The sequence below is a fragment of the Ochotona curzoniae genome, unplaced genomic scaffold (genome assembly GCF_017591425.1).
Source record: "Ochotona curzoniae isolate NIBS_2020 unplaced genomic scaffold, NIBS_Ocur_1.0 contig_3190, whole genome shotgun sequence".
Taxonomy (NCBI): domain Eukaryota; kingdom Metazoa; phylum Chordata; class Mammalia; order Lagomorpha; family Ochotonidae; genus Ochotona; species Ochotona curzoniae.
In genome coordinates, this window is record NW_024465751.1 from 1,816,237 (window position 1) to 1,842,883 (window position 26,647).

Here is a 26,647-nt window from a genome sequence, read left to right on the forward strand (position 1 = left end):
TGTCTATTACTAGACTCGGGATAGCCTAATCTACAGTGGCCCTATGCAGAAGAAGTCTGCAGTCACACAGCTGGGAACCATGTGGCACAATGAGGGGTCAGACCCACACCTGGGTTCCTTCCCATGTAGATCCCTCCCCCAGCCTGTTGGCAGACACAGGGAACCCACAGCTGCACTGCCCCAGGGTAAAGGCAGGACGGGGAGCGTGCTCAGCCAGGATGTGCACCATGGCTGCTGGTCAGGTGCTCCAGGTCCCCTGCCTGATCCAGAGGAGTCAGCCTTCTTTTGTGTCTCCGCAGTGCCCTCCGCCAGCATGACCCGCCTCATGCGGTCCCGCACAGCTTCCGGCTCCAGTGTCACCTCCCTGGAGGGCTCCCGCAGCCGCTCCCATACCAGTGAGGGCTCCCGCAGCCGCTCCCACACCAGCGAGGGCTCCCGCAGCCGCTCCCACACCAGCGAGGGAGCCCATCTCGACATCACCCCCAACTCGGGCACCACAGGGAACAGTACCGGGCCCAAGTCCATGGAAGTCTCCTGCTAGGCGGCCTGTGTGACCCAGGACTCTGAGCTTGGAGGCAGCCCCTCCCTGCACCCCTCCACCCATCCACCTGCCACCCACATAACTCCGTATTAACCCGAAGCTTATTTTGTAAGCACGAGCTCTGGCTGACAGATGGGGTCTGTCCAGGGAGGGGCAGCGGGGGAACCATCACAGTGTCCTGTTGCCAGTGCGAGTGGCCAGTGCCCAGTACTACTGCCTCACCTAGCCTCAGCATTGCCAGAAGTCCCAGAACAAAAACCACAGGGCAGCAGGCACTTTGGGGTCCATGCCTGGGCTGAGTTCCAAGGGAGTCTGTCAGGAGCCTTTCTGCTTCATCTGCACCCAGGCCCACCCCAGCCCCACCGCAGTCAGCCCCTCCCTGCCCATTTCTGGGCAGCAAACCCTGTTCTGACTTGGGAAGGGGGAGGGCAGGTGCTTTTGTTTCACAGACAAAGCAGGAAGGCAAAAACACAGGTGGAGCTGATCCCAGGCTGAACCTGTTGGAGAAGCAGGTCTACGCAGTTAACTTGAAGAAGCTGAGGTTCAAGGTCGGCGCCCCTCTAAACTGTCGGGTGCTGAGGCAGCCAGCCTGTTTGCTGTGGGGCTCATGCCTAAGTAGGGCAGTAAAGCCATGTCTTACAGAGGCACAGTTTGGGTCACTGTCTGGCACTGGGGCTTTTTAAGGCTTTAGTTCTGGTACTTGCCTCGGCCACAGCCCCGGCCTCCCGAGCCCACCAGGACGGGGTTCTCTCTTTCCTTCCTGGGAGGGGAAATCATGAATTGGGTTTGTGACACTCCCTGACATGGAGCCCAGCATTGTAAGCCAGCGGGACCACTGGGAAGGGGCTGGGATTGGGGGTGGGAATTTTGGGGGTGGGTACTGGTTGGGGTGGGTTCCTAGTGGTGGTGACAGAATCCTGTGTTGTGGTGACTTCAGTGGGTCCTGGCCTGTTTTTCAGGAACCCTGTGATTGAATTCAATCCAGTCTCCGATGTTCGGGCTCTGGGGTCGAATCTGTACTCAACTGCTGTACATGGCTAAGCAGGTCCCACTGCCATTGGGACTTTGTATAGAATGTCTGCCTCCCAGTGGGAAGTGCTGACCAAGGAAATGCAAGGACTCTGAGCCCTGGGACTCTCCTGCCTTCCCCTCTTGCTGGGCCCCTAACGTTCCTCTGCCGAGTGGGGCACACAGCACCCCTGGCCTTCTGGCAAGGTTGGCATAGCTGTCAGGTTTCCCGTACTACTGCCCTATTGATTTTCATTTTGGCTAACTATGGATTTTCTTCTAGGAAGTTTCATCAGACCAAATCGAACATTGAGTCAGCTGTGTGGGTGGGCCTGGTGATTTTCAGGACCCTAGGATTGGTAGAAGGAAGTGGTCCAACTCCCATCTGGCCAGAGAGGCCATGATTGAGCGTATTTACCACTTACCCCCTGGCGGGGAGGGCAGGGGGAGGGGTCCCTTAGCCTTGTGCAGAAAGATCCAGGGGTCGTGTCAAGGATGGCTGGGTGTGGACCCGAGACTGCTGTGTTCAGGCTTTCCAGAGGAGTTTCTTAATGAGATATTTGTATTTATTTCCAGACCAATAAATTTGTAACTTTGCAGTGGCCCGTGTCTTCTTCCTCTTCTACTTAAGAGAGAGAGAGAGTGTGTGTGTGTGTGTGTGTGTGTGTAGTGCTGAGGTGGAGGGATGCTTCTCTCCCCTTGAGGAGGCTACCCGGCCTCCTGGCACCAGCCCCACCAGTGATACTCTGTGCAATGGAGCAGCTGTGTTCCGGGAAAGCATAGTGGCAGCCACATATGTGACCGGCCCATTTCTAGAGACCTCATTTGGGAGTAGACAGTTGTAATTGACTTTCATAAGCTATTGTGTATAATCCACTGTTATTATCCAATATACCACAGGTTGAATGTCCCTTTCCTAAAATGTGTGGACCTTAAGTATCTCTGGATCAGGATGTGCCCGTTGAGCATCCCTAATCTCAGAATTGAAAACTCAGAAATGCTCCCAAACCTGTAACCTTCTGGATGTCACGGAATCCTGCCCCATACCCATGAAAAGTAGTGAGCGGAAGTGGCATTGTGCCTACAATGGTTAAGATGCTGGTGAAGACACCCTTTCCTCTGCAGGTGCCTGCGTTTGCTGTGCAGCTCTGGCTCCCGACTCGAGCTCCGCACTAATGCAGACCCTGGGAGGCAACGGGTGATGGCTCCAGTGGCTGGGTGCCTGGCACCCCCGTTGCAGAGCTGGTTGCTTTCCTGGCTCCCAGCCTCAGCCCTTGCCTAGTCTGAGCCATTCTGGGCATTTGGGGAGTGAGTCAGTAGATGGTACCTTGTCTCTATCTCTGCCTCTCAAATAACTAAATGAGAAATCCACCATGTGTTTCATACTCAACAGTGTGTCTCAGTTCAGATGAGTCATATTTGAACTCCCCATGAGTCTGGACAGACAGTGGTAAAAGGATAAAGCTGTTAGTTTCATATATATTTTATTAGAGAAAAGTGTGCAGCAAGATCATGTCTTTGCTCATGATGAATGACAACCATGACAGTGTTCAACTTCTGCATGTCCGAGAACACCATGGGCAGCTGTTTGGTGCCGTGGACAAGATGTTGCATCCCAGCTCTGCTTCTGTCCCAGCATCCTGCTGATGGCATCTAGGAAGGACAGCAGATGAATGGTTCAAGGACTTGTGCCCCTGCTATCCACGTAGGAGACCTGCGTTGACTCTGGGCTTCTTGGCTGGCCTGACCAAAGTCTGGCTGTTGATGGCCATGTAGGGGGTCAGCTGTGAACAGATCTGCCTGTCTCTGTATCTCAACTATTCAAGTAAAAACCCTGAAGTTGTGCACATGTCCTAGAATTACATTTAGCTTTCTGTTTAGGATTGGCTTGAAATCCACCCAGTAGTTACAGATAGTGGGTGTCGAGGGAACCCTTCTAACCAGAACTCAGCTTCCCCTGTGTCTGACATCTTTCATAACTGGTCCATTTGTCATGAGGAGGGGCTGATGTGGGAACATGACTGTTACTGAAGCAAGGGCTTTCCTGGGATCTTGCTGCTTCTCCTTGATATTCTTGGTGTGTCACCATTTCCCATCCAAGATGCCTTGTGACACTGAGGAGCTGTGTCTTCTCAGCTGCCTTTGACCTGTCATAATTTCTCAATAGTTGCCTTGTTCCTGGAGAACAGCCCTCTTTGGACACTAGCATGTTATTGATTATACTGGACTTACGTACTTGTAGGAAGAGTTTCCCAGCCTTGTAACACACCGTAGACATCTCCAAGGTGCATGTGAGGGTACAACCAGTAATGGGCCATGAGCTGAGGGCCTGCTGTTCAGGAAATAAGCTCAGGATTGTGAGAGGCCCTTGGACCAGCCCAGCAGGGTGCAGAGGCACTCCCAGCATAGGAGGCAGTGTGGCACTGGGCACAGAGGCTGGATGCCATCAGCTTTACGAGGAGCCTGCCATACATATGTGCAGGTGGCCACAGCAGGACGTGAGGCTGGAGGAAGAGTCCTAGGCAGGGACTTGCCAAAGGGAAGGAAGGCACCTTGGACCCCATTGAACTGTGGGTAGTGCCTCAAATTGACCAGAGAAGCTTTCAGAACCCACAGCATACTAGGAACTAATAAAGGAGCCACTGTACGTGCAGTGGAATTATCCGAAGGTGGTGTTTGTATGGGGTGGGGGGTGACGTGGGCATGGACACCACTGGACCGTTGCTGTTGGTGGAAGGGGGCTTCCAGGAGTTATGACGTATCAGATGCTATTTGGAGATGGTGAGCTTGGAGGCTGTTGTGCCAGCTAGGTGTCTATTTCTGTTCTCTGGGCTGCTGCTTTTACTTTCAGATCCCCTAACTTTCGGTCTCATCTGCATCTGGGAGGCCAATTACACAGAGGTCAGCCCCACAGGTGAGATCTGTAGGGACCAACAAGGCTTCCACCTACCATCTTTCTGACTGCCCGTGCCCAGACAATATCTTGCAGTGCAAGTCAGTGGAATGGTCCCTCAATGAGACCAACGGGACACCTGATCCATGTGGCGAGGGGTCGATCTTGGGTTTTTTAAGTGACTTGGGGACCCTTCTACAGGTTAGTATTGTATACAAAATGAGATCATTGAATCTTTTAAAAATCCTTATTTTCATTTCATTTGGAAAGCAGAGCTTTGGAGAGAGAGAGGCAGAGAGGAAGAAAGAATCTCCCACCCACTGGTTCACTCCACAAATGCCCACACAGTCAGGGCTGGGCCAGGCTGAAGCTAGAAGCTCAGCTCTTAACCCAGGGATCGCCTGTGGATGGCAGGGACCCCACTGCTTAGGCTGTCACTGCTGCCTCAGGGCGTACTTGAGCAGGAAGCTGGAGTTGATGCCAGTGCAGGCATCCCCAGTGATGCTTCAACCTGCATCAGCAGAGTTTTTGAGTGGCCCTTTGGAGAGACTCTTACAGTGTGAGCCCTGACAGGGGCTTTGTGCCAACCTTCTCATCTTTTTGCAGGTCACTTTTGCTCAGACTTGCATTGGGAACGAGTTCAGGCTCAGCCTTTTTTTGTTGTTTTTTGTTAAGATTTACTTTTTTGAAAGGCAGAGCTACAGCAGGCGAGAGGGGATGGTGGTGGGAAAAGGGATACGGGGCGTCTTCCGTCTGATGATTCACTCCCCAAATGGCCACAGTGTCCAGGGCTGGGCCACAATGTCCAGTCTGAAGCCAAGGGCCAGGAGCTTTTTCTGGGTCTTGCACACCATGTGGATGCTAGAGCCCAAGCACCTGAGTTGTCCTCTGGTGCTTTCCCAGACGCATTAGAAGGAAGCTGGGTCAGAGGTGGAGAGGGTGGTACTTCAACTGGTCCCTGTAGGAGATGCCAGCGTTGCCATCTATGCCATGCCATTATGCCATGCCAGCTCCTCTGCTGGATGTGTCACACAAGAAAATGCTTCATAATGAAACACTCTGACTGTTCCTTCCAAATTCTGTGTTCCTAAAGTTGCAGTGTCTTAGAGCTTCAGGAGTTCCCCCCAAAGTCTACACACACATTCATTTTCATCCAGGACACCCACACGGCTCCACTCTCTAACTTCTCATTTTGAAACAAACGTGCTTCAACATACAGGTCTTCCTGGAAATCACTGGTGTGGCTGTGTGTCCGTGGGCAATGATGTGCAGCATGACTCTCGTTGTATATTCATCGTTTCTAGCCACCTGTACATCTGCTCACGCAGCTGAGCAGCGACTACCTCCTGGGCTGGCTTAGGGAGTGTATGTCACTATCCTTAGAAAGCTGGGGTTTAAATCAAACTACAGTATGAAATATGGTATCAGAAAAATCAAAAAATCAAGGACTCGGTCTGAGATTAAAGAGCATTCAACTGGATATTAGCGTCATTTTAAATTTAGATAATTTAGTAAACTTAAGTTTACTTTTAGATAAAGGTCGAATAAATATACAAGCTCACTGATAGGGATTCTTCGTAGAACCTTGGTGGCCTCTCGGGCGTTAGGGAACGGGGACTGAGTCCCAGGTGTGTCACCGAGTGTTGACAGCAGCCTAGCTCTATTGAAGCCTCCTGCAGGTGGCACAGATCACACCACGAGGCCAGTTCTGTTGCTTTCTGCATTTCACAGGAAAGAAAGAGCACAGTTGAGCAGTCTTTAGCCAGAGTACCTGGAATACAAGTGCTTCTGGGTCTAGATTCTTAGGATTTGGGGATATTTGCCTGCACTTGTCGGTTGCCCCTGTGTCATTTGGAAATCTAAACTCTGGATACCCGCAAAGCTGAAACGTCTTGAGCATCCCTTTTAGACTTTGGGACATTTCAGATTAGGGCTGTTCAACCTATGTGTTTAAGTCCACTCGGCCGTGTCAGGCAGCCTCCCTTACCCCTGCCTGTGCCACCCAAGGTCCCTCAGGCAGCTGCAGTAGACAGGTGCTGGACACTTTGTCATGCAGTCATAGTCAGTCCCTGACCTCCAGGGATCCACTTGGGGTTAGAACGACCTTGAAGAAATGAATGAGGAAGTGAGTCAGTGCTCCACATTCCACTGCGTGTTTGCGTTCTGTGTCGTTCAGCCTCAAGGCACTGGCAGCTCTGATCTCCGAATTCTAGGATTTCTGTTTCCAAGCCCTGTCTCTGAGCTTTTAATCTATTGTTATTTCCTTGGGTAACACAGCTAGCTGCAGCTTCCACCATGTGGGCATTTATTGAATATGTTCAATGGTCCCCCAGCACCTCCTGCTAACTGAAGATGAGAAAATCTGCCACATCCGGAAAGCTGTTTTGCTGATGATTTATTGCTTGAAATAGAGAAGTTTGAAACAGAGGATGCGAGCTACAAAAATCCTTCACATTGAACAAACATATTATGTGTGACATAGATCATGAGAAAAACAGGGAATGCTATGAAACCTGGCAGATGGCCCGGGTGCTGTTTGACCCAAGTTGGAACATTCTAAGACATTTCGTATTTTGGTCACTTACAAAAATGGCAGTAGAAATATTTAACATTACATCACAGCTTAAAAATAGATTACATATACATAACACACGCAGAGAGGTACGGAAATACACAGTGAGCTGACCATTATGGCTCACTGCTAGGCAGGGTTATCACTGTGGTTATTTTTTTTCATCAACATAAGTATTTAAAAAGTCATGACATCATCCACAGCATGGTAGGAGTTACACTGCTGGGCCCACAAGCCCTTCGGATGCACAGCACAGTATCATCGGAATTACAGATGGATTGGCTTTCTTCACTTACTGTCTGAGTCACCTGTAGCTGGAATGCTAGGGATTGTCGGTGAAGCACCTGTTGGGAAGGTTGTACCTCTCTGCCATGAGGCAGGAGAGCTAGGCTTAAGTCAGGAGAGATGGCTCAAGGTGTCAGAGAATCCTGGGTTTACAATGTTGCTCTGCCCCTTGCTGGCTGGAGTGACCTTGCACAAATGACTTAACCTCTCAAACACAGCTCTCCTCTCTAAAACAGGGTCACAAGAACAATGCCAGGCCTGGGGTGTTGTCCAGAGGGTTCAGTAAGATCCTGAGCAAAGTGGCTACTGTAGGGCCAGCACTCAATGCTAAGCATTGACCCGACAGATGCCCGTAATGAGGTTAGGTAAGCTTGAGCAAGAGCCAGTGGCTTGATGAATTCAGAGCTTTCGCCTTCCTCACCATGGCAAACCAGAAAAACTCATTCCAATTATTAATGTAACTTTTCTTACTTTTGTGTCAGATCACAGAGTTAGGAGGAACAGTGGGGCCATGAAGAACACTTGGCCTCTTTATAGCCCCTGCCAATGCGTTCTCCTTTGGGGTCAGTCAGGCTGTGCCTCAAGGCCACCAAAAGTGAGGCAGAGGAGGTTCAGGTAAGGTTAGGCTCCAGCCTTGTATCGAGTGGTGTTGCAGGCTCCTTGAGGGTCAAGTTTCTCCAGATATGAATGGAGAAGGGAAGCATGCACAAATGGCTCTGATAATACAACAATGTAAAGCTTAGCATAGTGCTTGGCACCAAGGAAGCACTCAGTAAATGGAGTGCTTTTCAATGTGGTTGCTCTTCTTAGCAGGCCACACTCTGGCAGGACAATTCTGACTTGCCTGAAAGAGCTTCATTGCAGTGGGTCCAGTGCCTCCTCCTGACCTCTACCTGTGGATTCGAGACAGGCCCATTTCTTAGAGCCAACAGGAATTGGAACATTCCTCACCCCACACCCTGCCTGCTTACAGGATGAACCCCAATTCCTCCAACCAGGCCTGGAACCAACTCGGGAGCTCTGCCCAGACTCCACTTTAAGGATGCTAATTCATTCAGAGCTGGGTTCTCTGTTAACTTTCAGATGGAAGCAGCTCATTTCCAGCTGCTTTACAGATGTTAACTATTGAAACAAGAAGAAAACACAGCGTCATTCATGCAGATGAGACGACTCGTCTGGTAAATCCTCCTACCGTGAGAACTCTTACGTGTTAGCAATGATGCATTTCTCTAACATATCAATTATTTCTTTTCATTTGGTCTTTAAGATAAGCTTCGGGCTGAGAAAAATCAGATGTTCATGCAACTCTGAGGGAAGATGATTCAAAGTAGGAATATATACAACATCTATTCAACGGGTTCATATTGAGTACCACCAAATGGCTTGTGCTAGGCTAGGCTTGCCGGAGGTTGCACTAGGAAGGCAGAGTCCCAGTTCTTTTTCCTGGTTAGGACTCTGCCTGGTGCCCCTAAGTCCTCATGGATAACAGCACATTGATATTCAATACACAGTGTTGGATGGACAGTCGTTTCTGAATGCACGAAGCAAGCTGATTCTGATGCTGAAGATGGGTGGAGATCTCTAAGAGCTGGGTATATCTGTTCCCTCCCTTTTGGGTATACATAGGTACCTGAGGCCAGGAACACAGCCTGTCTTTTTTGGGAAAGTGAGCTAGAAAGCCAGCAGTAAGAGCAAAAAGTGAGAGTAAGAAATTGCTGGTCTGTAAGCTTTTCTAACTGGACATTTTGGAAACCTGACAAGAAGGAACAAAAAGATGAGCCCTCAAGTTACTCCATCTTGGGTTTGAAGCCTACCTGCCTCACTCAGCAGCTGGGTGACTTTGGTCCTGTCTCCTTGCCTTTCTGAGCATCCATTTCGTATTTGTAAGAACAGAAGTAATAACAGCATTTGCTGATGTGGCTACTGCAATCACTGAGCCGTGAAAGGTAAAGCACCCAGAACCGTGTCAGCACGCAGAAGGTGCTACAGAAAAGAATTGCAATTGTAAAGACTATAGTTTACTAATAACGTCAATAATAGCTTCATTTCCATTAAGAATGGCCTCCCCTGGCTTTGACCATCAACCCCCTTTGGGTTCTGACTTCTGCTCAGCTCACATCAAGCTTCTGAAGACGTTACCTCTGTCTTCAGACCACAAAACTTTGAACAGCACAGCCAAAGGCATGAAATGGGTCCCTGAAGTAGAAACAAATGTGTCCTGGTGCTTTGTGGTTCTGCAGCCTTCGGCTGGAGGCCACCCCAGGCTGAGGCAGGCTGGACTCACTTCTTGAGTGACCTAAGGCACAGCTGTGCCTGTCTCCCTCACTTCAGCTGGGTGTGGTCTAGACTTTGGTGGAACCCTCCAAGACTCCTAAGAGTAAAGGAATGTTCCAGGCCCCACCCTCCAGGAAGTCCACCAACTCCTGCAAGCATCTCCCCAGGCAGGGAGAGTGTTGGGATACAAGAAGGGCCCTGCCCCCTGCTTGAAGCCCCATCAGTCAGCAGCACATTTGATGTTAGGGTCAATGACAGCTTCTGAACTTGGCTGACCTTGCCCTACATCCGGAGTATCAATTGGGGGTTTTTCCACCCACATGAATGAAATTTGTCAAATAGCATTTCTCGCTGGGATACACACAGTGAGGACTCTTCATAATGCTGGAGTGAGGAGAAACCTAACTTGCAACAGTACCCAGGTTAACGGATGCAACTTCCCATTAAAAATCCAACTCAAATAGCTACTTATCTCATATAGTAAATGCTTGGTGATGGCGGAGGGCAGAAGTCTTTGGCGTCAGAGCTACCCTTGGCATGTGATGGGCAGCACTGCCCATTCAAGTGCCACTTGGCAAGACCCAAGTAACAGATTATTCTGTTGCTGTGAAAATGCCCATCCTTCGGAATGGGTCGCAGGGGTTCTGTGGTTGGTCCTCTAAAGAAGGAAATAATAGATTGGAAGTTGGCTTGACTCCATTCCTGGAGACTCAGACAAGACCCAGCTGGACTTCCAGGGATCTGGGAAGGCTGGGTTAGATATGGGCTTTGTCCTGAGAGGCTAGACTCAGCCATTTTCTTTGGGGTAGATGCAGAAGGCTGCTGTGGGGGAATTCCACAGTCTGGGCTGGATCAGCACTTTCAGGGGTCATGGGATGGTTGAAGAAAGGAAAGGAGCCCCTGGGTCATTGTCAGGGTAATGGGGAGTAAGAAGTTGGCAAAGGAAGACTCAATCATTGACCAGTGACTGGCCACAGAGGGCTGGCTACTTTGAAAGACCTAGGCCAGACTCTGAGCCTGCCTAATTGGCAATTTCTGTGAAGTCAGGATAGGATTCCAAGTCGGCAAAGATGTCATTGGGATTCCTGCAGGTCAGGTTGCAGAAACAAGCATTAATCCACTGCACCTGGCGGGAGAAGCCAGGCCCACTGGGACACTGGAAGGAGACATCGATGGTCTTGGACTTGTAGGGTATGCAGCACCTGCCATCCGTGCAGACCCCACAGTATTTGGGTTGGTAGGAACGGGTGCTGACACAGCCTGCGAGGGTGAAGTTCATGGGTTCCTCAGGTTGGTACACTGCCAGACACTTTTTCCCTGCCTGCAGGAAAGGAAAGGCACACTTTGAGTTGATGTGCTCAAAGGATGAGCAACCATGTCTTATCTCCTAAAGCTCAACTCTCCCTCCTCGCATGCTTCACTTTCCTTCCAGCTGCACAAGCATCTTCAAGCAAGGAGGGACTGTGTGTGACAGTTACACCATGCAGGGACACGCAGAGGATCCCAGAGGAGGATGGCTTTGCTTGAGCTACGTCTCCAGGCCTGCAACTTCCCTTCTCTTCTGTGTCTCTGCCTTGCCAGGACCCAATCGCTTATCACAACCTCATCAACACAGGGAGTAGAGCCAGTCTGAGAACTGCACAATAGCAGTCACCTTCGTCCTAACTTCGCTCCCTCACTGCCCCTCACAGCTTCTCACACATCCTTTTATCATTCACCTGGATGGAATGCATCTAAAGGTGTATGAGCCCTTTGAGACTGGAGGCTCTTTCTGTGTCCCTATGTATGTTCCATGCCTTATGCATTTTAAGCATTTAGCAAACTCATTGCATGAACGGATCTTGGGGTGGACTGCACACTGGGTCAGAGCTTGGCGTACAGCAGAGGTGCAAGTTACATAGGGCATGTCATTTATGCAATTGGAAGGTCCACCTAAGACACATAAATATGGGAACAAAATGGGGTAGAAACATTAGCCTGCAGTAAGAGATCTGCAGCAGCTTTGTGGGAGAGCCATCTCGTTCAACTGGACATCTTTGCTTCCATTTTTTTTTTTTCTGCTGGTGGTGTTTTCTTTTCCACCCATGATTTTAATTAAGTGACGTCTACTGAAGACCATTATATACTGAGCAACCAAAACAAACCCAGTACAGTGGGAGAAAATGCACGAAGGAGGACCAGCAGAAGGAAGAGGACAGATAGATCCAGTTAACTCAGCAAGAGATGACTGGAGAAGCTGTCCAGGAATCAGAGAACAAAGCTGGAGGTCTGCAGAGAATCATGGGAAGACGGGCTGTCTCTACTGGACAGTCCAAGAAAGCTCCCCAAACAGAGCCAGTGCCTGGCTTTGTTTTGCTTTGTTTTTGATGTGACACTGGGTGGCCCAATGTAAAGGCATAAGTGAAAAGGCCTTGAGTTAGGCAGCTAAGATCCAGGTTTAGAGCTGAGGGCTGGAGCTTGGGCTGCTGTGACCCAGCTTTGTTTTAATGAGCATAGACTCTCAAAGCTGGAAGGGATTTGAACAATCAAGCCCAATAATTCAAATAATGAGGGCCTGAGGCTCAGGGTTGGAGACTGCCCGCAGCCACACACAATGATGGCAGGTGGGTGGCTTGACCCAAGCAGCTGGAAGCCTGCTGAACGCAGCTCCTATCAGTGGACCTGACTGTCTCATGCTCCAGTGTGTGGGCATGGGAGGGGAGGGAGAATGGGCATGTGGGGAGGCCCTCAGCCGTGACAGAATGATCCGAAATGCCGTGGTTCTAGCACTCAGCTTCTAAAGGGTGAATTTCACCAGCCTGGTGAGCTGCGTTATTCCTGGTAACTGTGGTAGCAGACCCAGCAGCCGAGCTAACTATTTCCACCACAGAAACGCCCTCCCCCTGCTGACCCCAAAGAAGTTCAGGAAGTAGGCTCAAGGCCAGGTTTGTCTGCCTGTCAAGTGCAAGAGACCAGCCCCCAGTCTGCACCAACCTTGATGTGAGAGCGGATGTCCATGTCACAGGGCCGCAGGTTGCACAGACGGCTCTCCTGCTCGGGCCAGCACCGGGCGTTGGCATTGGAGATCCGAGTTGAGATACCCAAGCCACAGCTGGTAGAACAGGGGCTCCAAGGGCTTGTGTAGGCTATGCAATTACTGTGCCATGGTTCCACATCGCCTGCAACCACTGCAAAGACACCACATTCCCCATGAGGCTCCAACCCCAGTTGTCTCCAAACCTTCCGGTGCCACATTAAGGTTTGGGACAGGGAGCCCCTAAACTTAGGGAAGGAGCTGGGCTGTTCCTCCGTGCGGGAGAGCTGGTAGGCTGCCTGCCAGCCCAGGTGGCTCCCTGGGGCCTTCTGCTCTAGGGAGGCCACTTGAAAACATAGAAAGTGACTGGTGGGCCCAGGGTCATCTCCTGCGGTGCCACCCACAAGCTGTGTCATCTTAGCCTGCCCACTCTGATCTCACGCTCCTCATGGGAATGACACCAGCTGCCTTGCAGGGCCAGTAAGGCAATGATAGACTCTAGATTTTGACTAGGTGTGCCAAGCATCTTGTTGGGTGCTGGGCACAGATGGCTAAAGAACCGCAGAGTCTGCCTCTGCAGAGGTCCAGTGTACTTGGGGAGAGGTCAAAGGTGACACCTGACATTCCATCAGAGCAGGGTTGGGGTTCTGAGTTAAGCAGACATCCAGCCTTCTGCAAGTCAGGTGCAGTCAGCCTATCTATAAGGAGCTCCTATCTATAAGGAGCGGAGCTTTCAACCAGCTGGCTGTCATCTTTCCTAACCATACCTCCCACTACACCACCAAAAGGAGATGCCTTCCAGAGAGGAGTCAGAGAAGATGCCTGCACACATGTGAAATGTCCAGCTGTCACTGCCCTTCAGCCCTCAGTCAGCTATGGGCTTGAGTGGTTACTTGACTGTTGGCCAACTCCACTTTCAACTCAGGTGGTTCTCCTGATGTGTGCAATTTCAGGACCCAGAAGGAGGAGGGGCCAGCATGGAAAAGGGTAGCAAGCTGGAGACAGAGGCAGGTGAAAAGGCAGTAAGACAGATGCCGTAAGATAGATGATGCAGTTGCACAAGGCAGCCACCCAAATCCCACTGCAGCCATACACGGGCAGCGTGGGCAGGGAGAAAGGAGCAGGCAGAGGCAGAAGAGACAGACAGATAGATGGCAGAGAGTAGAGGGGGAAAGGGAAGGAAGGAGGGAGGCTGGAACCAAGGTACCAGGGAGGGAGTGGGCAAGAGAGAGGACAGCTAAAAAGCTCAGGAGAGAGAAATCTCAGGCTTGTCAAAAAGAGAGAGAGCAGGGCTGGTCAGCATTGCTGGTTGAGTCTCCCCGAGAGCATGCATGTGTAGGGAGCACTGAGGAGTGAATGGCAGAGAAAGAAGTGTCAGAGAAGACAGGAAAAGGTAGAGTTCAGTACCCAAGGAGAGCCAGGCTGGGCTGAGCCAAGGCCAGGGGAGGTTGGGCAGCCTCTCTCTCAGAGGACCCAAGAGCTTCCTTTGGTTCCTGGGATGCCTGGGCAATGCTGCTAGGGCTCAGCCTGTGCTTGGCCACTACGTGGTCACTGGACCTGCCCCCTGACAATGGGCAGATGGCTTCTGCCTGTGTCCTCCCCAGCTGCCCTGGTCTTGCTGGGAAACAGGCTGTCTCCCTACAATGTCACCTGGATGCTGTCCTTGAGGGCTCAGTTGGCAATTTGTGGGGCACTTGGGGGTTTCAGGGCCAAGGGTGCTATTGGCACGGTATGGGTAGAGGCCAGGCACAGTGCTGAACATCCCCAAGGGCAGGCAGCAGTTGCCACCACAAAGTACCCAGTGTGAAGTGCTGACAAAGCTGAGAAATTGCAAGCCTCTGAGCAATCCCATGTCCTATGCGAAAACAGAGCCAAAAGACAATTCTCTTAGAACCCCAGAGGTTTTGTCTCTCTCCATTATTCCACACCCATTCCTTTGCTAGGTTAGGCCTTTTTGTCTGGAAATGGCACCAGTTGATCCTGGTCTCCCTCCTTGTGCAACCCCCCACAGAACAGCCCAGCCCCCCTCTTTGAGTAGCATCCCTACACCACCTCACCCCGCCAGCTCCAAGCAGGTGACCTCTGTGCTCTCCCCCTGCCTTCCTCCTCCATGGCTGCCCCCACTGGCCACACCTCTTTATGATCCCCTAGGCAGGGCACCTGGCATCACGTGCAGCCTGTCTCACTCCATGAAGATCCTTTGGACCCCAAACATGTTCCTTCCCTTGCATTCTATCCTGCGTCGTGACAAGTCCTGGGTGTCGGCCTGTATTTTTCACCTGTTCCTATGCACTGGGTAGATACCAACGTCTTCAATCTTACGTGAGCAAAAACTCTTGTATCTGCTTCTTTTTCAGCACAGGAATTATTCTACCCACCAAAATAGTTCAAATCAATGTTAGGTCATCCATCTGTTCCACCCATTCATTCATCCATTCATCCATCTTTCCATCCATCCATCACCCATCCACTCATCATTCCGTTCATCATCCATCTGACCACTTACTCGACTCTCCATCCATCCACCAATGTGGCAAACACTGAATGGGTACCCACTAAGTGTCTAGTATTGGGCTAGGCTCCAGTGGGCAGTAGTGAGAAACAAACCCACTACCTGAACATAGCTTCCTTTTTCAGGACTCCCAGTTTACCTTGCTGAGACCTCATTTGCCACCCATTCTCCACTGCAGGTGGAGTCGGGGAGGGAGAGGCATTCAAGTCATCATGAAGCCTCTACTGGACTGGTGCTCTCCCATCCCTGCTCTTGCACCTGCCCCATCACTTCTTCCCTCTCTGGGGACATGTCTTTCCTCTATTCCCACCCTAAGTTCTTTATCGGCACAGGAAATGGTTACTGTGTATATAACTTTGTTCTTTCCCAAGCACCTCTTCATTTTATGCGTGAGGCAGAGCAGATGGTATTGTTCCCATTTTACCTTACTTCTGGGAAATACGATCCCAGAGGAGATGTGATGGTCCCTAGATCACACAGCTGGTAAGAGGTGGACTGTGGGTTGGACTCAGGACTTGCAGTTGCTCACAATGTGGTCTTAACCTCCCCTCCCCCAGTCCCATGCACTGCACCCACCAAAGGCAGCGGTGTCACGGGGTGTGGCCTTGCGCGGCCTCCTCACATCGTCCTCGCAAACCCACTGCTCACAGCAACTGCCAGGCACGTTCACTCGCCGAGGGCGGTGGCACCAGAGACGCGGGGGTGGCACGCTGAGACACTGCGGGGTGCAGCCCACGGTGCCATCGATGCAGGTGCAGTTGTACTTGCAATTAGGCTGGAAAGACTCGCCGTTGTTGTAGCGCACTCCATCCAGGATACAACCCACGCCGACCACCTCTGCAAACAAGGGGAGGGGCAGATCAGGCTGGGAGGTGTACTCCCTGAGACCTCCAGTTGCTGCACTGCACCCCAAAGCCCACAACCCCAAATCCCTGTGGGATTTCTGCCAACATGGGGAGGGGCACCCCAAAGCCCAAGGCAGAGAGATGCCAAAGGGTTGGCACCCGGAGGACAGGGATTCGGTCAGACCTGGGCATGGAGAATGTGACTATTCACCCACAGCTTCAGCTGGCATCCACTGAGGGGGTTATGGGGGTGCAAGGACTGAGCAGCCCCCAGCAGGACCCCAGGAGGCTTGCTCATGAGCTGTTCCTAGCACCTGGCATCAAAGCCTGATGCCACCAAGGCTCAGCATTCTGGGTAGACAAAGTGAGTCAGAAACCTTTGAATTAAGTATTTATTGAGTGTTCTAGGTGCTGAGACCTCACCTGGAACGAAGTAGACAAGAGGTGTGCTTTCAAAGAATTTACACAGCAGAGGGCTGTGAGGCCCTTGGCTGTCTCTGTGTGATGTGTACATGTGAATGTGAGTATGTGTGAATACTGTGTCTGTAGGAGCACACGCACAGATGTCAGTACATATTTGAGTGTGACAGTGGCAGTGCGTGTTGGACATGGAGAGAAGGGTGTGGGCTGAAGCCTGGGACTGTGCCCTGTGTGTGGACACTTGGACGGGGACATCAGTGTAGGTGCCTGACCATCATTAGCATGGTGATCCTCATTCTTGCCACACAATGCAACCCCTTGAGGAGCTGTTAAAATGCTCAAAGTGCTGGTATGATGGTGCAGTGGGTTAAACTGTTGGCTGAGTTGCCAGCATCCCATGTGGACATCATTCTGAGTCCTGACTGCTCCACTTCCAATCCAGCTTGGCATTAGTGCATCTGGAAAAACAGTGGAAGATGGCTCAAGTGCCTCGATCTCTGCCAGCAATGCTCACTCTGCCTCTGTGCAACTCAGTCCTTCCAATAAATACACAGATCCTGGAAGACACTTCCAAGCCCACCATGCGCCAAAACGTAGCAGTGAGCCTGGGTCCCTGTGATTTTTTCATTTGAGTCTCTCTAGTAGTTTTCGAATCTCTCCAAGTGAACCAAACTTGCAACCAGTGAAGTGAAGCAGTGTGACTGGACGGTCCTAGAGTCTCCTCCAATCTTGGGGCATGGGCTGGTGTTGCTGTGGCTCCCATGGCCTGTCCATCGTAGGCAGGTGGGATCAGTGAGTGTATGGTTGAGAAGGATGCTACCCACGGGCTCTAAGTTCAATTTCTCATCACTCTGACTCCCAACCATCAAGACACTGACCCTTGGCAAGAGAGTAAGTCAGTCCAGTTTCCTTCACAGCTCCTAACTCATCTCAGATTTGCAAGTCTGGGCACGACCCAGTTAGCTTTCCTTTTACTAAAGGGCTCCCATGATCTCAAGCCACCACGCTCTGCCAGTGGGGTGGTGTTCCCTTCAGCATGCCGCGATGGTCTGGCACCTCTGAGAGAGAACAGCAGTGTTCCAGGCTTTGTTGTAGCACTCTTATTGCACTGTCTCTCATGCAGGTCCACTGTGTGAGTGGATTGTGAGTGGAGAGAGAGATGGATGAATTAGATGGGTAGATGGATAGAGGAAGGGAGTGAAGGAGGGAGCGATGAAGGGATGGATAGATAGGGGGATGAAAGGATGACGGGATGGAGGGAGGGGTGGCTAGAGGGATGGAAGGGTGAGTGCACGGCTAGAGGGAGGGAGGGGAATATGTGGGCTAGGAGAAGCAGGGACAATCTTTATTGAGCTCCTACCATGTCTCAATCCCCTGTCACCCCAAGAACCCAAAGGGACTGGCATTCTCTGCCAGTTTGCTTGAGGAAATTGAAGGATAGCAGTTCCTGCCTCCAGTCACAGCACCAGGTAGGTACACTGCTTGGAGTCAAAGTTGGGTTGCCCTCCTCCCTAAAATGATGCTTGACTTACTATTCCCTCCCTCTGCAGACTCGGGTCTGGGCCTGGAACCAGATCTGCCCTCTACCCTGGGGACGACAGTGGACACGACAGAGCTGACCACTGCCAAGGAAGCTGAGAGCAAAGTCAGCCTCTTTCCTCTGTATTGTGCTGTGTTTATACCACAGCACTCCCGGGAAGGTGATCTTATCAAGGTCTCTCTGTGACATGCTCATAGTCACGTAGCCACTGGGTGTATCTAAAAGGCAAGCTTGTCTGCCTTCCACCAAACCACATTGCCCTCAGGCCTGACCCGGCTGCCCGAAACACAAACTGGTGTTTATACAACTGAAGTAACCCAACAGTCTCTTTCAGAGGTCGCTCTGCCCACAGACGTATTTAATTTGGCCTGCAGAGTGCCTTTTTTTTTTTTTTTTTTAAGTTCTGGATGTATTGCCAACATCTACAAACCACATGCAGAAGTAGATTTTTGGATCCCCCTGCAAACTGAGTAAACTTCATGAGCTCCAGCTCATTTCTTCGCTCTGCCACAGTGGCTGAGGCCAGTAGGGCAACCTCTGACGCCGGAGTCCACTGTCACCGCTGTCTGGAGGGGTATGTGGTAGGGTTGGGGCGCTTTTTTGGTCATTGCCTTGTCCCGGCCTGCTTACCTGTGAGTCTCCAAGAGCGGGTTTAGCCTTTTGTGGGGAGTGTCAATTGGTTGAGCTGACCGTTTGTGTGAAGGTTGTCTGTTAGGGGGACCCGATTTCTCCTTCCCTGGGGTCCCCAATGCCTTCCTCTCTAGTTTTGCTTAGTTACCTAGCCTCTTGCCTTGTTTCTCTAGCAGCTCATGGACTGATACCATGGCAGCATTTCTGGAAGCTTGTTCGATGGAATACGTGGGGGGAGGGTGTGCATGAGCATGTGGCATTTGTGGGGCATGCTTGTTGAAGTGACAGGTGACAGTCTGTGGACTGGCACGAGTCTAGTGCTCAGTGGAGCTGGAAAGGACAAAAGCTTCTTGTAATAGCTCTTTTGCAAGTTGGCAGGAACCATGCACATATAAAACCTCTGAAGTCTTGCAGTATTTATTGAGATTCTTTCTTTCTTTCTTTCTTTCTTTCTTTCTTTCTTTCTTTCTTTCTTTCTTTCTTTCTTTCTTTCTTTCTTTCTTTCCTTTCTTTCTTTCTCTCTCTCTTTCTCTTTCCTTCCTTCCTTCCTTCCTTCTTTCTTTCTTTTTTTTTTTTCTTTTTCTTCTTTCTTGGAAAGTCAGAGAGGAGAAGAGACAGAGAGGAAAATCTTTTGTCTGTTAGTTCACTCCTCAAGTGGCTACAGTGGCCGGAGCTTCTTCTGGGTCTTCCATGCGGGTGCAGGTCCCAAGGCTTTGGGCCGTCTTGACTGCTTTCCCAGGCCACAAGCAGGAGCTGAATGGGAAGCAGGGCCGCCAGGACAGGAACCTGTACCCATATGGGATCCCAGAGGATGCAAGGCAAGGACTTTAGCCACTAGGTTACCATGACAGGCCCGAGATTTATGTATTTCTGTGTCTGCAGATTTCTATGAGCATGACCAGGGACATAGCATATCTAACGCCTGATACCTTGGTGAATGTCATAGCTAACACAGTCTCCCTCAGTTCATTGACGGGGAGAGACAGGGGTGAGGGAGAAGATGCAGAGGCTGAAGGGAGGACCGAGACAAGGAGGAGAAGGGAGGATTTCTTTTCCAGGCCCCTGGTGGAGAAGGAAGACTGCAGAGGCCGTTTAAAGGCTCGCATGATGTCTGGGTCTAGGAGAGAATCTCCATGAAGATGCAGCACCTGTCAGGACATGGTATTAAGCCGTCTTGGGGTTGCCAGTCCCAGTGGGCTGCATGTCTGTCTTTGTGGCCTTGAAGAACTGTTGGAGAACAGAGAGGAAGTGACAAGACAGTTACATAACTGGAGGGGAGTTAAGTGCAGGAAGATCAGGCCAAGTTTTCCCTGTCTAGGTTACAGGCGTGGGAAGCTGACTGCACAGTCCGTCTTGAGCATCAGCACGCGTAAGAATCATCTGGGCACAGTAAAGGTCTACATTCCCATCCTCACGCCCAGGGAACTTGATTGAACAAGTCTGGGCCAGGACACTGAAATTACATTTTAGATGAATGTATCAGGTGAGCCTAGGAGAATGTTACCACCAACTGTCTTTGAACACACAATTTTATGGGGCCAGTAATGAGTCTCATTAAAGGATACCCACTGGGAAGAAGGAGTGGGCAGACTGCAAAGCTGGACTCAGGACTTGGCAAAGATGAAACACAAAGCAATGATTAAAGACAAGGGAGTGTCCCGAGGAGCACAGGCTCACATAGCTTTGTTGTTAGCTGAGATTATCTAGAGGGATATATATATATATATAGAGAGAGAGAGAGATAGAGAGAGAGAGAGAGAGAGAGAACAAGGAGAGCTAAAGTTAGGGAGGAATCTTGATCTAGCATTGGATAAAGAAAAGGCTCTTGTGTTTATGAAACACTGTGGCACCATGACACCTAGTCACCGCACTTTATCATGCTGGTTACATATTTTAGATAATACTCAGATGCTTCAGATAAAGAAAACTACAGATTAGAGCAAAATGGGAGATCTGAATGTCCTAGAAATAAGGTCTCCGGGGATGTTTAAAAAATGTCCATGGTGCGGCATGTGAAGATGAAACCGATAGAGCTCTCCCTCCAAGCATGAGGATGTGGCAAAGACTAAGAGCAAAGAAAAAGCAAAGGCAATTAGAAACTCCAGGGAAAAAAAATCACAAGGCAGGAAATCCAAGCAAGCATACCACCTCATGTGCAATAAACAATATTTACATAGTCATAATAAAAATACAGGTGGTTGTATCAGCAGACATCATAACAATCATATTTGAAAGATAGGTTTGGTGGTATTATGGAGGTAAGCCATTTGTTATCGTCTAAGAATATGACTACTTTATCCAGATTTAATGTATCACGCTGGTTAACATAGAGCAGAAGTCGTATATCATATAGTTTGTTACTATGAGAATGGCGAAAGTTACAAGCATAATAACCAGAGAAACAGACCGGTAGGAAGGGATGTTTGTAGACATCTGGCTTTCATTGTTTCAAAACTAGTGAATTTTTAAATTGCATCCTGTTCATGTCTAGTACTTCTAAATTATCTGGAGCTCTCCAGTGTCTTGGTATGTTCTGGGATGCTATGGGTATTCGTACAGAGACTCAGGGCTGTGAGTGTGCTGAGGGAGTGGGGCCTTGGGGTAGGGCTGGGGTGCCAGGGGCTGCTGAGAAGGTATGGAGGCTCTCACTTACGTGCACACACTCCTATTGCGTACCTCGGGTGGTCCCCGCTGTAGTCACAGTACAGGCCCCGATGGGGGTCACAGACCGCAGCCTCTGTGCAGTTCTCCCCAAGCTGATGGGCACACATCTTACAGCACTCACAGCCATCCGTGATGAGGCTGACCCCCAGTGGGCAGCGGGGTGGAGATGGCGGGCATTCACATGGCCACTTGCAGAACTGGGGTCGGGAGGATGCGTCCTCCTCTTGTGGTGCTGGGGTGAAGGCCATGGCTGCGGACACTGGGATGAAGGCCTGTGGGGCAAAGAGCAGAGGTGAAGGGGCTGCCGGGGCTGAGGTCTTGAGCCCGGAGGACTCTGCAATCCAAGTCTGTTTCAGGGGGGCTAGGACACTTTCAACACGTTGGTTCCTGCAGCTGTGCTTCCTGGAGTGGAGCATCTCCTTTCCTCTCAATAATAATCACAGCAACAATAATAAAAACTGTGCTGGGGAGCGCAATGTTCCAAGAAGTTTTGCAAATTGCTGGAGTCCTGCTTCTGCTAAGTGCTGGGGCATGGTTTTACCTGAGCCCAAGGCTTGCTTCCTCCTTTACTGTCCTTTCAACCCCCTAAGGCAGAGGACTTGGCCCAGTTTGCAGCAGGCACCGCCAGAGCCTACTGATGGGCCATGCTGCTGGGCAGCTATGGCCCTGTGCTCATTGCTCAGTGCCAGATCACACAGGCTGAGCCCTGCCTGTTTAGTCCCTGGTTTACACCAGCGCACTTGTTATCGCTATTGCTTTCCCGTGAGCCTGAGCAGCCTGGTGGGCTGCGGCTGCAGGTGCATGGCTCCCAGCTCCTTGCAGCTGTGGGGAAGCAAGCTGGGTTCCTGTTGCCTGCACAGGCCCTGCTTATACTCAGGATGATGGACCCTTCTGGCCATAGCTCCCCAGTAGCCCCTTCCCCATCCTTTAGCCTCCACATGTGTTTTCTAATCTGGCAGACACAGTGAATGGAGCATTGGACAGGTGGAGTTGAGAACCAACGAATGGAGGTGTCTGGCATCTGAGTCCAGGAGCTTCCAGCTGCCCTTCTCCCTGGGAATCTGTTACCTTACTGGCCCCACCCCTGGGATGGTTTCCTGGAACATACACAGGGGGAGAGCTGGAGCCAGGCTCCTTGCCATTTCCCCTTCCTGGGTGCAGAGCCTGCGGCCCAGGCTCTCTGCCATGATGGCTGAGCTCCTAGTGGGTAGAGATGAGGGCAGAGTTGGCTCACTCCCGCGTGATCTACCAGCTCCCACTCGCCCAGCTCCCACTGTCAAGGCATTGGGGCCTGGGCTCTCAGCTCCAAAGAGCAAAATCTACTGCTCACACACTCAGCTTCGGCCCTCTGGTCCACTAAGCAGGATGCTGAGACCTCAAGGTTGATACCACTTGCTGATGTCAGCCAGGCACGGGGGAGCATTGTCCTGCTCTCCACCATGTCCTTCCAGTCCCTCCATGGAAGTCTGAAAAGCCGGTCCAGCGCCTCCCCAAGCCTCAGCTCCTGGGGGCTGCAGCTCCTGGGGGCTTCTGCCACCTCCAGCCTTGACTTCAGCCCTGTTCCTACCTTAGGGCCACCACCACATGGCCCCCTTTGGCCAAGATGCCCTTCCTGCCCCTCTCACTGCCCCCTGAGCTACCACGGGCATCGGGCTTTTCCCTCGGCTCTGTGTACATGGGCGGTGGATGTGTACGCTGTTGGTGTGACAGCCAATGTCTGCCCCCTCTGCAGGGACAGGGCCAGAGGCACGCTGTCTGTGCTGGGGACAGGCAGGGTTGGTCTTTGGCGAGGGCAGAGGCGGGCAGTGGAGAAAATGGAAGCCACAGCCTTTTCCAGTGCAATGGGCCTCTGTGGGCAGTATGGCTTTGGGAGTTGTGGCTGACAGGGGGGAGCAGCACCGGGCAGCCTCACCTAGGAGGCTTAAGCCTGCCTATCCTTATTTCATCTTCCCAAAATCATAGCAGAAAGTTCAAGTCTCAAGTTAGTAAAGCCACACACACACACCCTCTGTGACTCCCCTGGGAGCCTTTGCTAGGCCGAGGTCACAGTCCCTGGAGTTCCATGAGCACCCAGGGGCCATGGATCTGGTATTGTTGGCAGAGGAAGGAAAGGGGCCTCCTTTTCCAGGAAGCCCTTCCTGCCTGTAGCTCCCCACCCCAGGAAAGTGGGCCTGGCGCAACACGTGGGGCACGCAGCATTAAGTGTTGGGGCAGTGGCTGGGATGGGAGGATGCTGACACATGTGACCTTCAGGAGGTCATCAAGGAGGTCATGACCTGGAACCTCTCCTCTCAAGCCCTGAGTTTGGGTGTCAAGAAAAGAATGTGGGGGCTGAGGTAGTCACACATGGGTTCTTTCTGTGTGGCTAGACGAGCATCGCCAGTCTAGAGCCCAGCATCCCCCCTGCAGCATGGGCACAGTGACACCTGCCAACAGAGGCTGCTGGGAGGGTACAGAGGGCATGGCGTGTGCAGGAACCGCAGAGAGGGCCTGGGCATGCGAAGCCTCAGAAGTGCGACCACCTGTGTACCAGAGAGGTTGGCATCCCCTTGCCCAGTCCACGGTGTCCAGCACAGGGCGTGGTGTGCACATTTTTGGGCTGAGTGGGGACGGGCTGTAATCCAGTGAGAATTCCACTCTCCCATGGCCCAAGTAGCTACAGGAAAATCCCAGCCCAAAAGCAGATAAAGGGAAGCTACAAGAGAAATGCTTCCGCTTCTGGGCTCAAGGCCTGGACCACTAAGCCCTTGCTCTTGGCGCCATCTAGTGGTCACAAGCCTTCCAGGCCCCGGCCAGCAAGAGCAGCAGTTGCAGCAGCAGGCAATGAGCAAGCCCTGGAGGGGCACAAGTGTCAATGACAGGTGGTCTGCGAAGAGGGCATCTCTGTGGCCGTGTCAGCTGGCAGCCGTCGCCAGCGCTTCCTTCCTGGGCTGGGCTTGGGCATTGGCCCAGGGCCTCACGGGATGAAATTTTATCAGCATCACTAGGTATTCAGAGGGTGGGAACTTTGGGAAGTGCCCAGGTTTGGATAAAATCAGTCAGCCGGCTGGAGCCCCCCTGAGTCAGACACTGACATACCCACTGCCCATCTCTTGCCATGTCCTGCCCTGGGTCATCCAGGGACCCTGTCAACAGGCAAGCAAAGAGACATCACACCTCCAGAACCCTGGGGCAGGATCAACTTGGGAACAACCATGGAAACAAGAAAAGTCCTCCCTGGCAAGCGCAGAATTCTTGCCATGTCCTTGGGCACCCTTGAGGTTTTCTTTTTGTTATTCATTTGCTCGTTTCCTTGAAAGGCAGCTGAGGTGGAAGAGACACAGAGAGATCTTCCCTCTGCTGCTTCACCCCCAAGTGACTGCAGCAGCTGGAGCAGAGCCAGGTTGAAGCCTGGAACCGGGCACTCCATCCGGGCCTCCTGCCTGAGCGATTGCGCCATCTGCTGCCGTCCCAGGTGTATTACCAGCTAGCCGCCAGGACCTGATCAGGCAGTACATGGGATGTGCGCATTGCAGAAGGTGGCCCAACCTGCTGTGTCACAAGACGGGTCTCACACCTGAGGTTCCTCCCAGGTTCTCATTTCCTTGGGGACTGGGGGCTGTCCCTGCCGTTCACAGCCCCAGGCAGGAGCCTGCCCCACACCCTTACCCTGCCTTCAAAATCCCTCCCTCTGTTCTCTTGCCATCACAAGCTCTTCAAGTTGGAATGAGTGTGCCCATGCTGCAGATGGAGAAACTGACGAATGTAAACCCACGGCGGCTATGAGAGGCCAAGGCCATCCTTTCCAGTGGCAGAAGCTAGGAGGAAATAAAAAGCAAAGCAAGAAGAAGGTTATCTAGGGAGGGCCAGAGAGAGAGAGAAATTCCCTTGGCACTTCCAAGTGGCAGCTGGACATCGAAGTCTCTTTTACGATGTGTTGCTGGAGCTGCACTCGTGGGTGTGGGAGACGGGAAGGAGGTGGCAGCTGCTGATGTTTCCAGGGCAGGAGCCCAGTGCTAGCCTCAGCCTGGCACTGCCCAGGTGCCCCTGCCCAGGCCTCAGACCACAGCCTAGCCTCACCAGGGCCCTCCCAGCACATCCCAAAGCTAACTGCTGTCTTGGCTTCCAAAGTCTATTGCACCCGGAACCTCACAGAGCTTGTGTACACAATAATGCCTGGCAGTGGCACCAGGCTCTTGATGTCCATATAGGAGTCTAGAATGTTCTGAAGCAGTGAAATTTGAGACCCACTGATCTGCAGAACTTTTAAAAGTTCTGCTTTATTTTATTTATTTAAAAAGCAGAGTTATAGAAAGAGGGGGAGAGACGCTCCATCTGCTGCTTCATCCCCAGAGGTCCACGTTGGCCCAGCAGTACGCCAGGCCAAAGAGGGGAATCAGGAGCTTCTTCCAGGTCGCCCACATAAGTGCAGGGGCCCAAGCCCTTGGGGTTCAGCTAGGGCTGGGACTGGCACCCTCTGGCATTGCAGGCAGCAGCTTTGCCCACCACGCCACAACACTGACCTATGGAATTTATTACAATGCAGGATACTGACTCTGGCTGGGTATGTCTGGCTGCAGGTTTCCCAGGCTGGAGCCCAGGGCCTTCAGTTTGACCTGTGACCCTTTGGGGGTCTTCTGGGCATGGCTACCACTGTCTTGCATGTTGGGCTGTGGAAGGGGAGGGGGGAGTTGCAACACAGAGAAAGGCAGAGCTCTCCCACCCGTTGGTTCATTGCCCAAATGTCCTGGAGCCAGAAACTCCATCCAGCTCTCGTATGTGCAGGGCTGGAAGCCAGCCACATGAGGCTTCACGTGCTGCCCCCCTCCCCAGACATGTGTTAGCAGCAAGCGGGAACTGTGAGCGGAGCCAGGACTCACCCCAGACTGGCGTGTGGGTGTCGCAGTGGCCAGTGTGCCCTTACGCCCATGTCAGCCCTCTTGGCTTCTGCACCCATACATCGCCCACATACACCCCAACTCCCTCTCACTGTGCAGTTCACACATCCCTGCAGCCACCTGGGGTGGGGCCTCATTCGTCGAGTAGATTGCATGCAGCCGCTGTAGTGAAGTTTTTACCCTGGACACTTCAGACTGAAGCGCGGGGCAGAAAGCAGATAGGCAATGGAGCGGCCCCCATCCCCACAGCCCCGCTCTCAGGAAGGGCGTTGCCAGGCAGGGCGGCAGCGAGTCGATGCCCCGGCCAGGCTGATGGGGCTTTTCCAGTGAGCGGCTAATAAGGGCTTCGTAGTGCATCGCTCCCAGCAAGGCCTTGGGGGGCAGCGAGGCCTGGGAATCATGCTGCAGTCACCTAACTAGAGCTGACAGGTGTGAGAGCAGGGGTGGGTGGGCTGGCCAGGGGCTCCCCGGGGCACCGAGTCAGCCGGTGATGGGGAGGTGCGCATGTGCGGTCACTGACGAGCAGGGCAGAGGATGGATGGGCGGACAGCACATGCCTCTGCAGCGGGGGAC

The 26,647-nt window shown here is 51.9% G+C and overlaps 2 protein-coding genes across 2 annotated transcripts in view; one reads left to right on the forward strand and one right to left on the reverse strand.

The window, feature by feature from the left end:
* NDRG1 (N-myc downstream regulated 1) overlaps window positions 1-2,148 on the forward strand; it is a 40,817-nt gene extending 38,669 nt beyond the window's left edge. The window contains exon 16 of the mRNA XM_040979251.1: window positions 300-2,148. Coding sequence (XP_040835185.1) covers window positions 300-541 — 242 coding nt within the window. The 3' untranslated portion in view covers window positions 542-2,148. The remainder of the gene's footprint in view (window positions 1-299) is intronic.
* Window positions 2,149-10,589: 8,441 nt separating this feature from the next.
* CCN4 (cellular communication network factor 4) lies at window positions 10,590-26,431 on the reverse strand. The gene is made up of 7 exons (XM_040979439.1): window positions 26,330-26,431; window positions 25,732-25,846; window positions 25,129-25,164; window positions 21,187-21,447; window positions 15,675-15,935; window positions 12,547-12,740; window positions 10,590-10,894 (listed from the first exon to the last, which is right to left on the reverse strand). Exons 1-7 carry the CDS (start codon window positions 26,429-26,431, stop codon window positions 10,595-10,597), a joined length of 1,269 nt encoding a protein of 422 aa, XP_040835373.1. The 3' UTR covers window positions 10,590-10,594.
* Window positions 26,432-26,647: the final 216 nt, after the last annotated feature.